The sequence below is a fragment of the Chiloscyllium plagiosum genome, unplaced genomic scaffold (genome assembly GCF_037043375.1).
Source record: "Chiloscyllium plagiosum isolate Xiang-an unplaced genomic scaffold, Cpla_swu_hap1 HiC_scaffold_5, whole genome shotgun sequence".
In the NCBI taxonomy this organism is placed as follows: domain Eukaryota; kingdom Metazoa; phylum Chordata; class Chondrichthyes; order Orectolobiformes; family Hemiscylliidae; genus Chiloscyllium; species Chiloscyllium plagiosum.
The window spans coordinates 98,790,885-98,807,544 of NW_028270143.1; the positions used below are offsets into that span (position 1 = coordinate 98,790,885).

The window sequence follows — 16,660 nt, forward strand, 5'->3', positions numbered from 1 at the left end:
CTGAATAGCCTCTCCCTGTCTTGCAATCATTCCAAGATCCAGAAGATCTCATACTCAGTCGTCCTTGGTGCTCAATTCGGAACTTAGGTGGCAGCCGGGGATACTACAGGGAGTCGGTTTGAAAATGCAGCCTTGGTGGAAAGTGCACCTGTGAAGACAAGGTAAAACTGGAGGGAAGATTGTCTGCTATAGACGCGGTGGCCAAACAGACACCAACACTCATTTATCCAGGTGAATAAATAAAAAGGAGTTATCAAACAGAGAGTTGTTGGGAAGCGGGGGGAGAACGGGGGACGCAGTGACATGAAATCTTCGGTTGGTGCTTCCAGGGGAAGTGGGAGAAATTGGAAAGAGAAACACATTCAGCATTTGCATTGCGTGCAAAAACAAACGTTGACTGAAATTCGTCGAATTAAAGCTGACGGGGCATTCCCCACCCACGCATGCACTGTCCTGAATTTTGCAGCCTTCTGTCCATCCAACTGAAATTGCTGCGGGGGGCTGGTTTTGCTGCAGCTACACGGTCGGCGGCTGTACAGTAATGTCTCGCCTCGGCTGGTGACTGTGTATCACTTTGTATTCACCGGCAAATCGCTACCCTTGAACCGGAACTCCTCGAGCGGATTGGTTACACTGCACTGTTGTTACTGTGTATGTGTGTGTCTGTGCTGGAGGATAAGTCACCATTTCAGACTCGAACACACACATACACAGAGTAACAATGATGCGAGGCTCCACCTGAAGCTTGTGTGTTTTTGTTGCTACTGTCACCTTGTAAGACGTTTAAACCGTGAAGGGCTCGATTCCTCAGTGTGAGCCAGGGAGGAGGAAGAAAACAATAATAATGGCTTAGGGTGAACACTGAAGGAGATGGAGAGGGGAATCAGCTGCTGAGCTTTGAGCAGAGCTCCCCTCCGGTCGGTCAGTCTCAGGAGAGACAGGGGGGGGGGAAAACTCGCCGGTTCGTTTCCATGGCTGTGCAGTGCTAGCTCCTGCCGGATGAGGGTGTATCTCCGATCGGCCAGAGATTTTTCTTTGCCCTCTCCCTCCTTGTTTTAAATATCTATAATATATTTCTTCTCTCGTGTGGTCTGTGTGGAAATTCCTACTTCCTTTTGGCTCCACCTGAATCCGATCCTTCATTCAATTAAGGAAAAAATATTTAAGCATCCGTCGAGAGAGAGAGAGAGAGACAAACAGAGTGAGAAAATGGGGAATACCACTTCATGCTGTGTCTCATCCAGCCCCAAACTGCGGAGGAACCACGCTCGGCTGGAGACGTACCGCACCGACACCGACATCAGCCGGGAGGACACGGGCTGTAACCTGCAGCACATCAGCGACAGGGAAGCGGTGGATGGTATGTGCACCATTCTGTACATATACCTTTTCTCTTCCCCGCCTCCCTCCTCCAGCCCCCTGCCCGGTTCATCTCCTCCCTCCCCGCCTTCCCCACCCTCCCTTCACCTACTCACCCCACCAACCCCATCCTCTCTCCCCCCTTCCTCTCTCATCCCACCTTGATCTCTACCCCCATCCCTCCATCTCCCCCTCGATCTCTTACCACACTCACCATCCCTCCCTACTTCTCTCGTCCGACCTTCCCTCTAACCTCCCACCCCCCATCTTCCACACCCCACCTCCTCCCCTGTCCCCCTCACCCCCTCCCCACTCAGTCCCTCCCACTCCCCTCCTCCCTCTCCCCCATCCCCCCCCTCCATCCCCCCCCTCCATCCCCCCCCTCCATCCCCCCCCTCCATCCCCCCCTCCCTCTCTCCCACTCCCTCTCTCCCACTCCCTCTCTCCCCCTCCCTATCCCCCCCTCCCTCCCCCTCCACCCCCTCCTCCCCCTTCACTCCCTCCATCCCCTCCCCCTTCACCCTCTCCCCCCTTCACCCTCTCCCCCCTTCACCCCCTCCCCCCTCCATCCCCTCCCCCCTCCCCCCTCCCCCCTCCCCCCTCCCCCCTCCATCCCCTCTCCCCTCCCCCTCTCCCTCTCCCCTCCCCCTCTACCCTCCCCCCCCGCTCCATCCCCTCCCCGCTCCATCCCCTCCCCGCTCCCTCCCCTCTCCATCCCCTCCCCTCTCCATCCCCTCCCCTCTCCATCCCCTCCCCACTCCATCCCCTCCCCCTTCAACACCCTCTCCCCTTCAACCCCCTCTCCATCCCCACCCCTCTCCATCCCCTCCCCCCTTCAACCCCCTCTCCATCCCCTCCCCCCTTCAACCCCCTCTCCATCCCCTCCCCCCTTCAACCCCCTCTCCATCCCCTCCCCCCTTCAACCCCCTCTCCATCCCCTCCCCCCTTCAACCCCCTCTCCATCCCCTCCCCCCTTCAACCCCCTCTCCATCCCCTCCCTCCTTCACCCCCCTCCCCCCTTCACCCCCCTCTCCATCCCCTCCACCCCCCTCTCCATCCCCTCCCCCCTCTCCATCCCCTCCCCCCTCTCCATCCCCTCCCCCCTCTCCATCCCCTCCCCCCTTCACCCCCCTCTCCATCCCCTCCCCCCTTCACCCCCCTCTCCATTCCCTCCCCCCTTCACCCCCCTCTCCATTCCCTCCCCCCTTCACCCCCCCCTCCATTCCCTCCCCCCTTCACCCCCCCCTCCATCCCCCCTCCCCCTACCCCCTCCCCCCTACCCCCCTCCCCCCTCTCCCCTACCCCCCTCCCCATCCCCCCTCCCCCCTACTCTCCTCCCCCCCTCTCCTCCCCCCCTTCTCCTCCCCCCCCTTCTCCTCCCCCCCTTCTCCTCCCCCCCCTTCTCCTCCCCCCCTTCTCCTCCCCCCCCCTCTCCTCCCCCCCCCCTCTCTCCCCCCTCCCCCCTCTCTCCCCCCTCCCCCCTCTCTCCCCCCTCCCCCCTCTCTCCCCTCTCTCCCCCCTCTCTCCCCCCTCCCCCCTCTCTCCCCCCTCCCCCCTCTCTCCCCCCTCCCCCCTCTCTCCCACCTCCCCCCTCTCTCCCACCTCCCCCCTCTCTCCCCCCTCTTTCCCCCTCTCCCCTCCCCCCTCTCTCCCCCCTCCCCCCTCCCCCCTCTCTCCTCCCCCCCTCTCTCCTCCCCCCCCCTCTCCTCCCCCCCCTCTCTCCTCCCCCCCCTCTCCTCCCCCCCCTCTCCTCCCCCCCCTCTCCTCCCCCCCCTCTCCTCCCCCCCCTCTCTCCTCCCCCCCCCTCTCTCCTCCCCCCCCTCTCTCCTCCCCCCCTCTCTCCCCCTCCCCCCTCTCTCCCCCCTCCCCCCTCTCTCCCCCCTCCCCCTCTTCCCCCCCTCCCTCCCCCTCTTCCCCCCCTCCCTCCCCCTCTTCCCCCTCTTCCCCCCCCTCCCTCCCCCTCTTCCCCCCCCCTCTCCCCTCTTCCCCCCTCTCCCCCCCTCTCCCCCCCCTCCCCCCTCTCCCCCACCCTCTCCCCCCTCTCCCCCACCCTCTCCCCCCTCTCCCCCACCCTCTCCCCCTCCCCCTCCCTCCCCCTCCCTCTCCCCCTCCCTCCCCCCCTCCCCCCCCCCTCGCTCCCCCTCCCTCGCTCCCCCTCCCTCCCCCCCTCCCTCTCCCTCACCCTCAGCTCCTCTTCACTTCACCCCCTCCCTCACCCCCTCTTCACTTCACCCCCTCCCCCTCCCTCACCCCCTCCCCCTCCCTCACCCCCTCCCCCTCTTCACTTCACCCCCTCCCCCTCTTCACTTCACCCCCTCCCCCTCCCCCCCCTCCCTCACCCCCTCCCCCTCCCTCACCCCCTCCCCCTCCCTCACCCCCTCCCCCTCCCTCACCCCCTCCCCCTCCCTCACCCCCTCCCCCTCCCTCACCCCCTCCCCCTCCCTCACCCCCTCTCCCTCCCTCACCCCCTCACCCCCTCTCCCTCCCTCACCCCCTCTCCCTCCCTCACCCCCTCTCCCTCCCTCACCCCCTCTCCCTCCCTCACCCCCTCTCCCTCCCTCACCCCCTCTTCCTCCCTCACCCCCTCTTCCTCCCTCACCCCCTCTTCACTTCACCCCCTCCCCCTCCCTCACCCCCTCTTCACTTCACCCCCTCCCCCTCCCTCACCCCCTCTTCACTTCACCCCCTCCCCCTCCCTCACCCCCTCTTCACTTCACCCCCTCCCCTCCCTTACCCCCTCTTCACTTCACCCCCTCCCCCTCCCTCACCCCCTCTTCACTTCACCCCCTCCCCCTCCCTCACCCCCTCTTCACTTCACCCCCTCCCCCTCCCTCACCCCCTCTTCACCTCACCCCCTCCCCCTCCCTCACCCCCTCTTCACTTCACCCCCTCCCTCCCCCTCTCCCTCACCCCCTCCCCCTCACCCCCCACCCCCTCCCTCACCCCCTCCCTCACCCTCACCCCCACTCCCTCCCTCTCCCCCATTCCCTCCCCCACTCTCACACCCACCCCCTCCCTCCCTCACCCCCACCCCCTCCCTCACCCCCACCCCCTCCCTCCCTCACCCCCACCCTCCCTCACACCCCCCCCTCCCTCACCCCCCCTCCCTCCCTCACCCTCACCCCCCTCCCTCCCTCACCCCCCTCCCTCCCTCACCCTCACCCCCCTCCCTCCCTCACCCTCACCCCCCTCCTCCCTCACCCTCACCCCCCTCCCTCCCTCACCCCCCTCCCTCCCTCACCCTCACCCCCCCTCCCTCCCTCACCCTCACCCCCCCTCCCTCCCTCCCTCACCCCCCCTCCCTCCCTCACCCTCACCCCCCCCTCCCTCCCTCACCCTCACCCCCCTCCCTCCGTCCCTCACCCTCACCCCCCTCCCTCCCTCACCCTCACCCCCCTCCCTCCCTCACCCTCACCCCCCTCCCTCACCCTCACCCCCCTCCCTCTCCCTCACCCTCACCCCCCTCCCTCTCCCTCACCCTCACCCCCCTCCCTCTCCCTCACCCTCACCCTCACCCCTCTCCCTCACCCTCCTCCCTCCCTCACCCTCACCCTCCTCACTCCCTCACCCTCACCCTCCTCCCTCCCTCACCCTCACCTCCCTCCCTCACCCTCACCTCCCTCCTTCACCCCCTCCCCTCTTCACCCCCTCCCCTCTTCACCCCCTCCCCTCTTCACCCCCTCCCCTCTTCACCCCCTCCCCTCTTCACCCCCTCCCCTCTTCACCCCTTCCCCTCTTCACCCCCTCCCCTTCCCCTCTTCACCCCTTCCCCTCTTCACCCCCTCCCCCCTTCACCCCCTCCCCCCTTCACCCCCTCCCCCCTTCACCCCCTCCCCCCTTCACCCCCTCCCCCCTTCACCCCCTCCCCCCTTCACCCCCTCCCCTCTTCACCCCCTCCCCCTCCCCTCTTCACCCCCTCCCCTCTTCACCCCCTCCCCCTCCCCTCTTCTCCCCCTCCCCCTCCCCTCTTCTCCCCCTCCCCCTCCCCTCTTCTCCCCCTCCCCCTCCCCTCTTCTCCCCCTCCCCCTCCCCTCTTCTCCCCCTCCCCCTCCCCTCTTCTCCCCCTCCCCCTCCCCTCTTCTCCCCCTCCCCCTCCCCTCTTCTCCCCCTCCCCTCTTCACCCCCTCCCCTCTTCACCCCCTCCCCTCTTCACCCCCTCCCCTCTTCACCCCCTCCCCTCTTCACCCCCTCCCCCTCCCCTCTTCACCCCCTCCCCTCTTCACCCCCCTCCCCTCTTCACCCCCTCCCCTCTTCACCCCCTCCCCTCTTCACCCCCTCCCCCTCCCCTCTTCTCCCCCTCCCCCTCCCCTCTTCTCCCCCTCCCCTCTTCACCCCCTCCCCCTCCCCTCTTCACCCCCTCCCCCTCCCCTCTTCACCCCCTCCCCCTCCCCTCTTCACCCCCTCCCCCTCCCCTCTTCACCCCCTCCCCCTCCCCTCTTCACCCCCTCCCCCTCCCCTCTTCACCCCCTCCCCCCTTCACCCCTCCCCCTCCCCTCTTCACCCCCCCCCTCCCCTCTTCACCCCCCCCTCCCCTCTTCACCCCCTCCCCTCTTCACCCCCACCCCCTCCCCTCTTCACCCCCACCCCCTCCCCTCTTCACCCCCTCCCCCTCCCCTCTTCACCCCCTCCCCCTCCCCTCTTCACCCCCTCCCCCTCCCCTCTTCACCCCCTCCCCCTCCCCTCTTCACCCCCTCCCCCTCCCCTCTTCACCCCCTCCCCTCTTCACCCCCTCCCCCTCCCCTCTTCACCCCCTCCCCCTCCCCTCTTCACCCCCTCCCCCTCCCCTCTTCACCCCCTCCCCCTCCCCTCTTCACCCCCTCCCCCTCCCCTCTTCACCCCCTCCCCCTCCCCTCTTCACCCCCTCCCCTCTTCTCCCCCTCCCCTCTTCACCCCCTCCCCTCTTCACCCCCTCCCCTCTTCACCCCCTCCCCTCTTCACCCCCTCCCCTCTTCACCCCCTCCCCTCTTCACCCCCTCCCCCTCCCCTCTTCACCCCCTCCCCCTCCCCTCTTCACCCCCTCCCCTCTTCACCCCCTCCCCTCTTCACCCCCTCCCCTCTTCACCCCCTCCCCTCTTCACCCCCTCCCCTCTTCACCCCCTCCCCCTCCCCTCTTCACCCCCTCCCCTCTTCACCCCCTCCCCTCTTCACCCCCTCCCCTCTTCACCCCCTCCCCCTCCCCTCTTCACCCCCTCCCCTCTTCACCCCCTCCCCTCTTCACCCCCTCCCCCTCCCCTCTTCTCCCCCTCCCCTCTTCACCCCCTCCCCTCTTCACCCCCTCCCCCTCTTCACCCCCTCCCCCTCTTCACCCCCTCCCCCTCCCCCACCCCCTCCCCTCCCCCACCCCCTCCCCCTCCCCCTCCCCCTCCCCCCCCCTCCCCCTCCCCCTCCCCACCCCCTCCCCACCCCCTCCCCCTCCCCCCCCCCCCCCCTCCCCCTCCCCCCCCCCCCCCTCCCCCCCCCTCCCCCTCCCCCTCCCCCTCCCCCTCCCCCTCCCCCTCCCCCTCCCCACCCCCTCCCCCTCCCCCTCCCCCTCCCCCTCCCCCTCCCCCTCCCCCTCTTCACTTCACCTCACCCCCTCCCCCTCTTCACTTCACCTCACCCCCTTCAGTCTTCACCCCCTTCAGTCTTCACTTCACCCCCTCCCCCTCCAGTCTTCACTATTCCCCCTCCCCCCACAGTCCTGGGGTCTGGAGGGGGAGGGGGAATCTTCTCACTGATTTGTCTTCCTTTGGCATGGGGACAGGACGTGCGTGCGGCCCGGGGGAAGTGTGTGTGTACAGACTGCTGTCCATCTATCTCCTTTGGGTCCTCGACTGCACAGCAATGTTATTCCTTTCACCGTCGGTATCAAATCTCGCTGATTTAATTTTAAAAGCAGAATATACATTTCTGCAGCATTTGGTGCTGTGTGGCTGGTGTTGAGCCTGATCTTGGGGGTGGGGGAGCCACGAGTTTCCGATGCTGACCCCCCACCCAGAAAACAAAACCTATCGCTGTCTGACCCGATTTCCTTTTCAAACAGACGTCAGTGAAACGTCTGAACGAGTGCTGGGTTTGTACAAGCACTGCCGAGTTCCACCAGTTTAACTACATCTTTATCGCCTCATAATTGTGTAGACACTGAGGGGTTTATTTCTGGGGAGGAATAAAAAATCAATATGAGGAACCGCGCCCTGGGTCACTCCAGGTGAACACGCGCTTTCCAAATCGGGCGGAGTGCAAGCTGTCTGCTCTTGGGCTGGACTGGCTTTGCTAATAAGTGGGGGAAAAAAAAACTCTGTTGTTTCAACTGTTCTAGCCTCCTCCCCTCTTCCGGATTCATCGAGTTTCTGACCGTACACGGAATGATGTTTCATGTTTCACTGGACTCTTTTCCCCCTCCCTGTGCATTTAAAGGACCCAGCGATAGCTCTGTGGTTCGGGTTGCCGTTCTGCTTGGTTTGATACGTGTGTTTGCCCACTCAACCGGATTAATTTCTGGCCTGGTCAGAGGGGTCCTGGTGCTTTGTGAAAGTTGCCCGAGGTTGTAAAAGACAGCCGAGAACCTACGGCAGCAGCATGGCCTGAACATCCTTCCCACCCCCGCCACCTTCCCCCACCCTCTTCAATTTCCAGGATTTGCTTTGTAGATACAGCTATGCGAGTTGATTCTATGATGAGGGAGGTAGATTACGTGCACATGTACCTAGCTAAGATTGACTCTCGCTGAAAATGTATGTTGTCACTTTAGCTCAGTTGGTGTAGTAGAATATTGTCATTTAAATCCAGGTTTGAGTGTTCAGTTTAACTCTTCACTTCATGACTGACAGGTTTACTTGGAAATAAAATCACACAACTCCAGGTTATAGTCCGGCAGGTTTATTTGGAAATAAACCTGTTTGACTATAATCCAGTGTTGTGTGATTTTAACTTTGTCCACCGCAGTCCAACACTGGCACCTCCACTTCATGACTGAACACGGTTGTCCAAAGAAGATTTTGATCATGTGTTTTTGCTTTGACAAGTGGGTCGTTTTCTTTTTTAAAAAAAAATTACCCTTTTTTCTGTAGTGGGATGGTTGCATAAATGCGTGCATTTATATTTTCTGTTAGTTGACCCACAAATAGAATGAAGTTAAAAATCACACAACACCAGGTTATAGTCCAACAGGTTTGTTTGGAAGCACGAGCTTTCAGAGCACAGTCTTACCACTAGCTACCTTGATGAAGAAGCAGCGCTCTGAAAGTTTGTTCTGCCAAATAAACCTGTTGGACTATACCCTGGTGTTGTGATTCTTAGCTTTGTCCACCCTAGTCTAACTCAGGCACCTCCTCCATCGTGCCTCATTCCTGTCAACTTGTTTGCAGCCTTTGGTGTGGTTGATCAGTACCTCTCATCTGACATCATCTAGGTGGGATTACACTTGTATGGTCCCATCCTAATCATCCAGTAATACAGAATTATTTGCAATGACTTCACTTCACACGTCTGCAGTGTTCTGTTGGAAATGTCCCAAGGAACTAACCTTGGTATGCTCCTGTTTCTGAGACATGTCATATTTTGAAAACATAACATTGGCCTCAATCAGTTGAGATGCTTGCTGCCATATTTCTAACCTCTGACATGTTGAAACTGGGGGATTCAGTAATGATAACATCAGTGAATTTCTATGGAAGTGGATAGGTTGTCTCTTATTGGACATGGTCATTACTTGCATCTGTGTGGTGCCAATGTGACATGCCACTTGTTTTCCCAAGCCTGGATATTCTTCAGGTCTTGTTGCATTTGAACATGGACTGCTTCTGAATCTGAGGAGTCATGAATGATGCTGAACATTGTACAGTCATTGATGACCATTCCCACTTCTGACCTGCTTACACGAATTAGACCTGTTTTTTCTCAGAATTAGGAGGTTAAGGGGTGATCTGATTCAAGACTTCAAAATATTAACAGAAGAATAGAGAGTCGTTTCCACTAGTTGAAAATTCTCGAACTAGGGGGCATAGTCTGAGAATCAGAGCCAGACCATATAGGAAAGTTGTTAGGAAGCACATCTACATTGAAGGATGGTAGAGGTTTGGAATCTTTTTTCAAAAATGGTAGTTGATGCTAGATCATTTGTTAATTTTAAGTCTGAGATAGCACTTTTTGACTCTGATCTCCAGCATCTGCTGTCCTCACTTTCTCATAGATATATTATTGTGAAGCAAAGATGTTAAGGGATTGGGGCCAAAGGCAGATCTGCAGAGTTAGGCCACAGATCAGCCATGATGTTACTGAATGGTGGAACAGGTTCAAGGGGCTGAATGGCCTACTCCTTTTCATCTAACTCTGCCCCTGCCTCATATTATCCATTGCTGCAATGATCATCCATGCCTCTATTACTTCTAGATTTGACTATTCCAGTGCAGGCCTGGCTGACCTTGTGTCGTCTATCCTTCAGAAAATGAAACTTATTTAAAATTTGTTGGTGTATGTCCCAACTTGCTCCAGATCCCATTCACCTAGCATCCCTGTCTCCATTTACCAATATGGTGACCTACTCCAGAGGTGCCTCAATTTTCTCTTGCTTTAAAACCCCTTAAAGGCACACCCCTCTCTTTAACCACCTTTAGTTGCATAATATTCTAAAATCTTTACCCTTTCCCAAATTTGACTACTATTAAGAATATAATTACTGAGAGCAGGTGTAGGCAATTCAGCCCCTCAAGCCTGCTCCGCTGTTTAGTATGATCTCATTTCAGCCTCAATTCCACTTTGCTGCCTTCTCCCCATAACTATTTTCCCCTTACAAATTAAAGATCTGTCTATCTTCTCCTGAAATTTATTCAGTGCCTTGGCATCAATTGCACTCCAGGTAATGAATTCCATAGTTTTGTCTTGTACATTCCAGATTTTAATGATTTTGTTGTTGGCAGTCTTCAAATATCTTGAATTGGAGCTCCGGAATTCTCTCCTTAAACACTCCAATTCACGGTTTATGCCCCTCCAAAGCGACTTGTTAAAACTTAACTCTTTGACAAAGCTTCATCACTTGTCCTATTTTCGTATTGCTCCTATGAAGGACAGTGGATGATTTACTATGTTAAAGGTTTTTTCTAAGTTGCTGTTTGACATCTAGTCCTGGACGAGCCACAATGAGGCCCACATCACTAAATAAGTAATGAAACAAACTCAAATTAATTGTTGGGATAACCCAAGACGAAACATTGATTACAACTCTGCAACCTTTCCCACTGATTCCATCTCTAGCCCTACTCACCCTGCCTTTTTTGCTATCTCAGCCCACCTACTGCTGAAGCCCTCATCCATGCCCTGGAATTCTCTACTTAAAACCCCCCTGCACCTCTTTCCTTTAAAACTGCTTTTTAAAATTGTCACTTTGACCAAAGCTTTGATCAGCTTTAATAATCTCTTTGTGGCCTGGTGTCAACTTTTGTCAGGTAAGGTTTGTGCGAAGTCCTTTCCAAGATTTATAGGCTGTTATATAAACGTGGTTTCAACGATTCATGAGCACTGAAGGAAAGAGTTAGATATGTTGATTGAAACTGGTTAAAAGAGGTCATTAAAGTGAGCGATGTATCAGTGTAGAATAGATCAGGTTGTGATTTTTCCAAGGGCAGGGTAGTTTACATAACCTTTACATAAGATGAACAGATTTGGGCTGCAGCAAAGATGAGGAAATCTACCATATGCTGCTTGTTCACAGTTGAGAAAAAAAAATGTAACAAATACTTCAAAGGCATTTTTAAATGGGTCAAATGAATTGGAATAAACCAGGGGAAAAAAATCTCCTGAAATTTTACTGTAGTGTTTTTAAAGTTTATGACTGGAAACTTTAGACTCTGGTTTGGACGTGCTTGTCATGGTAGAATTCCCTTACAAAACTTGATGTGGAGATAAACATTGAAACTGAAAGAAGTTATTTAACTCACTAACTAGTATTGATAATTATTAGATTTTACTTGCAGACATATTCATTAGCAAAAGCAGAGATTTAGTAGCTATACTTCTCATTCTGCAAATAAAATCCAAAATCATCGGTAGTTTTGCCCTCAGACAACATTTTGAAAAAAGCCACTCCAGCTTCTTTAATTACAAACCTCAACTTCTCTGGTTCAGTCCCAAGACAGACTGAGTGCATAAGTGGCTTAGCTATCTATTGTTACATCAATTCTGCTGGTCAGATCACCAGGGTTGTTATCGAGAGCAAAGAACCCATTGTCTTTTCCACTGCTGACTCCCTTGTGACATATCTCTGCTAACCTCGTCTAACATCAAATTGAAAGTCTTTATTCTCTCATCAAGAGACAACCTTACTTCATCCTTCTTTCCTAATTAGACAAAGTTCCTTAAAGACTGCCTGGTTCTTATTCTGATCACCCATCGCAAGGTTTCTCATTTCTTTCCTGTATCTCTCATTACTTAATTCAAGCTCACCTTACCAATTAGACTCACCTTATTATCATTTGATCCCATTTCCACAAAATTGCTACCCACCTAACTTCTTTTACTATTTCGCATTTCAGCTGATGTTTGAAATGATGCCGTTCTGCGTGCCATGACTTCCTCTAGTTTTGCAGACGTACGTGATTCCTCTTTCTCTCTCCTCAGATGCTTCCAAAGTTGATGAATATTTCTGTGAATTCATTCTTTTCTCCCATTTTTTGTTTTTACTGTTCATCAGTACCTTTTTGAATCCTCTAATCAGGTTTCCACTCTTCCCATTTCAATACAAAACAGTGCAAACTAAAGTCATGAATTACATTTTTTAATCATCCATGATCTCTGTTCTATTTGACAATATACCATTCTCTTTAACACCTCCCTCCTGATGTGAAAGTGAAGACTGCAGATGCTGGAGATTGGAGTTGAGAGTGTGGTGCTAGAAAAGCACAGCAAGTCAGGTAGCATCCGAGGAGCAGGAGAATCAATGCTTCGGGCAAAAGCCCTTCATCAGGAATGTTATTCCTATGGGCTTTTGCCCGAAACATTGATTCTCCTGCTCCTCGGATGCTACCTGACCTGCTGCGCTTTTCTAGCACCACATTCTCGACCTCTCTCCTGATGTCCAGCATGGTGAATCTGTCACCCTTATCCATCCATTCAGGGACAAAGTATCTCTGTCCATACACCTCTTCTCAATTCTGCATTATCATCTTGAGAAGTCCATCACTGACCTCCTCTTCCTCATTGATATACTTACACTGGCAACATCATCTGAATTAGTTTTGATCTGCACACCGCTGATGCACGAGGCCCACTCTTTTGCCTCAATGTTGAATTAGCCAGTTTGTCAAGCATCCAGTATTGGATGAACTGACATTCCCTTCAGCTCAACAATTGAAAGAACAATGCTGTTCTCATTTGCATCACAACAAACTCCATGATCCATTAGGCTGAACCAGGCTGTTCAGAACATTGGTGACCTATTCTTTTCCAAACTGAGGTTCTAACCTTGGATAAAAGACTGCCTAGTTTCATGTGGAACTTTAACTACTTGACAGATCTTCTGCTGAAATTTTCATCCATTTCTTTGTCACTTGCCGACTCAACTATTCTACTACTGTGGGTCCGTGTCTCTCTTTTTCAAAATGGACTGACCAAAACCTTTCTGGATCAGTGGTGCTGGAAGAGCACAGCAGTTCAGGCAGCATCCGAGGAGCTTCAAAATCGACGTTTCGGGCAAAAGCCCTTCTTCAGGAATAAAGGCAGCGAGCCTGAAGTGTGGAGAGATAAGCTAGAGGAGGGTGGGGGTGGGGAGAGAGCAGCACAGAGCACAACAGGCCAGTGGGGGAGGAGATGAAGGCGATAGGTCGAGTTTGTTTCAGGACATGGTTGAAGACCTTCAGGGCAGAGGAACGCTGTTCATACTCTGTTGTGCACCAAGACCCATTCTAACATTCTGACATTCTTGTATGTGCCCTGCTTCCTTTGCCCAGTCTTCTGTGGCTGTGCCCAGCTGCCTACACCTTGTGCTTTGTGGGATTGCCTTACTGATTTCCTTCAATCACTGTCTATCTCTTGCGCGAACACTCTATTCTTTTAAAAAAAACTTTCAGATTCACTTTCTAATCACTACTACTTTTGAATTATTATTTATTTTCCTTTACCTTTGGCATCTCTGAAGTGTTGTGTACAGTTTCTTATACTAAATATTTGTTTCAGTACACATTAATGAAGTTGAATATGTTTCAATTATGACATAATTTACAGAAAGGTAGGCGCAGAGAATTAAAGAGGCTCATGTATGTTTATGAAAGTTAAATTCGTGATTGAGCTTTTTACAATTTAAGAAAATAATACTGATAACTGACATTAATCTGAGAAGCTAATACAAGTCCAGTACATTTCTGAAAATTTAAAGTACTTAGTGCAGCATAGTATGTTGAGGACATGGATCTTGAGGGAGGGAGGAGAGAAGGAAGATTTGTTTGTGAATAACATTTGCATGATGGAGATATGTTTGCACACAAAACAGTCCACTTTGAATGTTCAATATTAAAAACACAAATATACAGGATTATCCCTTGCTGGCTTAAGTGGAAGTTGCATTGGAAGGAGGATAGAGAGCAGATAAGCCATCAAGTTGGCTTTTTGTCCCCCATAACTTTGGAATTAGAAAGGGCTTCAGAAATAGTTAAGCTGATTTAGAAAATTAGCAGTCAGTCCCTGTTAAAGCTTCACCTTTTATGGTGGAATGTGGGTGGGAATGGGGGATAGGGGAAGAAAAGTCATTTGGCTGACTCGTGTTGGTTTTAGACAGAGACAGTCTCCGTATTTTAATCATTATGTCATGCAGAAATGTACCATCATGTGTTTTAGTCATTTGCTTCAGTGCTTTTGTAAGGAAAGGTTGTCAGATATTTGATTTTATTTAAGATGTGACTTTTTGGTATGAGTAATCCTTGCATCTCGGTAGTCTTATTACTATGAAATATCAGTGCGCAGTGAGTTTGAAATTACGGCTGAATACTGAAGTTGGAAATGAAAGCAGAACGAATACATGCACAGTAGAACCACAAAGGAAAAAATAGGGTGCATCCATTGTTTCAACCTTTCAGTAGTTAAGTTCTGTGTGTGTAAGATTATTTACTACCAAGTGTTGAAATTTATCATAGTACTTCAAAGGTACTGAACTTTGATAAATTTTGCAAGTGGAGTGAATGATCTAAATTGGTTTTAATATGACTTCAGTATATTTTGTTGCATTCCACCTATGGTGTTTAATTGTGTTTGGCATTCTGGCTCAATTGTGAAATTAAGTTAGCATATTCTTTCACCTTCACCTCCTACCACATGCGCTGTTAACCTTCTGATCTCAGGAGCTGCAGTTCCTTAGAAGCTCGAAGTTGCAGGCCCCTTGCACAGCAATGTTGCCAACATCAATAATCCCTGTCTGTGCCTTTAAACTCCTTTCCTCGTTTTTATGTTTATGTCAGTGAAGAACATGAATTGCCAAGAAGTGATCTTGTAATCATGGTCCATGTTACAGGAAGGGTGTCATTTGAAGTCCTCATATGATAAATTGTGCTCTCTGGTTAAAAATGACTCTTTATTCCTAAGTGAAAATTACTTTGTTTGTATTTTCAGTTATAAGCTGTTGGAAATCCTGACTAGAAGATAAACAGTTAAGATGGTAAATCTAACATTCCATGAAATTTCTAGTATCAGCGTAGCCTGCATTTAGGGATGAAATAGGCTGTTCCAGTATTTTGACATTGAACAGTATTAATGTAGGATGATTTGATGGCATAGAAATGTTCTTATGTTATTTTGTCTTTATTTTTGTGAATGTATATTGCTCACTAAACAAGATGAAACCTAATTTGTCAATGCATTTATTTGTAGCTTTGTTTGCAGCTAATTATGCTGTATCCTGAGCAGATGCGTTGGGATGCGGCTATGATTTAAACTGTGATCTTTCCCAGGCAACTAATTAATTACCAGCAGAGCTCCGAAATTGTCTGGACAAATTGTTGACATGTTGGTTGAGTTTAACAGCATTGTATGGGGCATTAACTTTTTGAGAAGCACCGTTGCTCTGTGGTTGCTCCTTTTGAAGTTCTGCTTCTTTGTTATTTCTGCCTCAGAGGCAAAGCAGCTCCACTGAGCTGAGAACAGCTTGAGAGGAGGCTGTTTGTCTTTGTTCTAGCACAAGCTTTCCTTGAGCTTTCTCACTGTAGATTTAACTTTCCGTGAATAAAAAAAGTTTTTAGAATTTGATTGTTGCATTACATCAGTGGTGAACACAATGATTCCCCGACCCTGTCTGCAGCCTTAATTTTTCTCCCTTCCTCATCCCTTTCCCCCTGCTCTTTGTAAACTTGCTGCTTCTGTGCCGCTGTGAATAACTACATGGGCTATGGAAAGTTGATCAGAAAAAGCTTTGACAATGCTGCTTTTCAAGCTCTCCAAAATAATGGAAGGGAAAATGGTTAAAAGAGGCAGTGTAATTTCAGTTTCCATACAGGAAATGGAAGCACTCTATGAAAATAGAACCACTGGTTGTGTGTTATTGCCCCACTTCCTGTGAGTTAAGTGCCTGGTCTTCATCTGGCAATTGCCTATTTTAAGTTGGTAATTGATCACCAGTTTCTGTAGTTCAAGTCTCTTACAGCAGCAGCCGGAAGGATGTTAAACTGGTTGTGGGAAAACCTAGTTTACAAGGAGCTACTTTCTCTATAGATGAGTGCTGCTTCAGGGCAATAGGCACATAGGGGGCTCACAGCTCTGTTGGTGAGGTAGCCTCAGTGCTTTGCTTTTGTGCAGCAGGTACACATTTCATGGCTGTTAGTGAGGATGAAAACCGAAGTGGTGGTGTGGAATAGGCAAATTAACCCAGATCAGTGTGGTACAAGAGGCCTCTCAAGTAGTGGTGTATTAAATTGGTTCCCTACAGCCAGAAATAGGAGACCTGAAGTCTGTTTTAGCTGACCTGTCCAAAGATAAGGAATGTCTTCCAGGGGGTGGAGAAATGCCTTAAACAGGGCTGGAATCAAATGTCCTGGCAAATTGAGTAACTTGGGTGGTAGAAAGGCCTGTAAAACTAAAACTAAAATGATAGTTCAGGGGTAAAGGGGGCGTGGATGGTGATGTTGAGGAAGAGTATATTTATATTATATTTATAGGTCTGAAGAGTAAAATCAAGGCTGTCAAACAGTAGTGCTTTTGGTAAAATTGAACAGATTGTGGCCAGATGGAGTAGAGAGTCAAAGGGCAGTGATGGGGAGTTTTAGTGACTCATTGCTATTTAACGTTGATGGGACTAAGTTAAAATTGAATGCACAAGACATTGGAAACAAGGTTGATAAATGGCATA

General features: G+C 52.2%; 1 protein-coding gene across 2 annotated transcripts in view; it reads left to right on the forward strand.

Annotated features, from left to right (window-relative positions):
• Window positions 1-308: 308 nt before the first annotated feature.
• LOC122550088 (cyclin-Y) overlaps window positions 309-16,660 on the forward strand; it is a 238,936-nt gene continuing 222,584 nt past the window's right edge. Inside the window, exon 1 of one of the 2 annotated variants that reach the window (XM_043690643.2) lies at window positions 309-1,360. In XM_043690643.2, the coding sequence (XP_043546578.1) occupies window positions 1,210-1,360 (151 nt within the window). In that variant the 5' untranslated portion in view covers window positions 309-1,209. The remainder of the gene's footprint in view (window positions 1,361-16,660) is intronic. The other variant, XM_043690644.2, reaches the window with a different exon arrangement.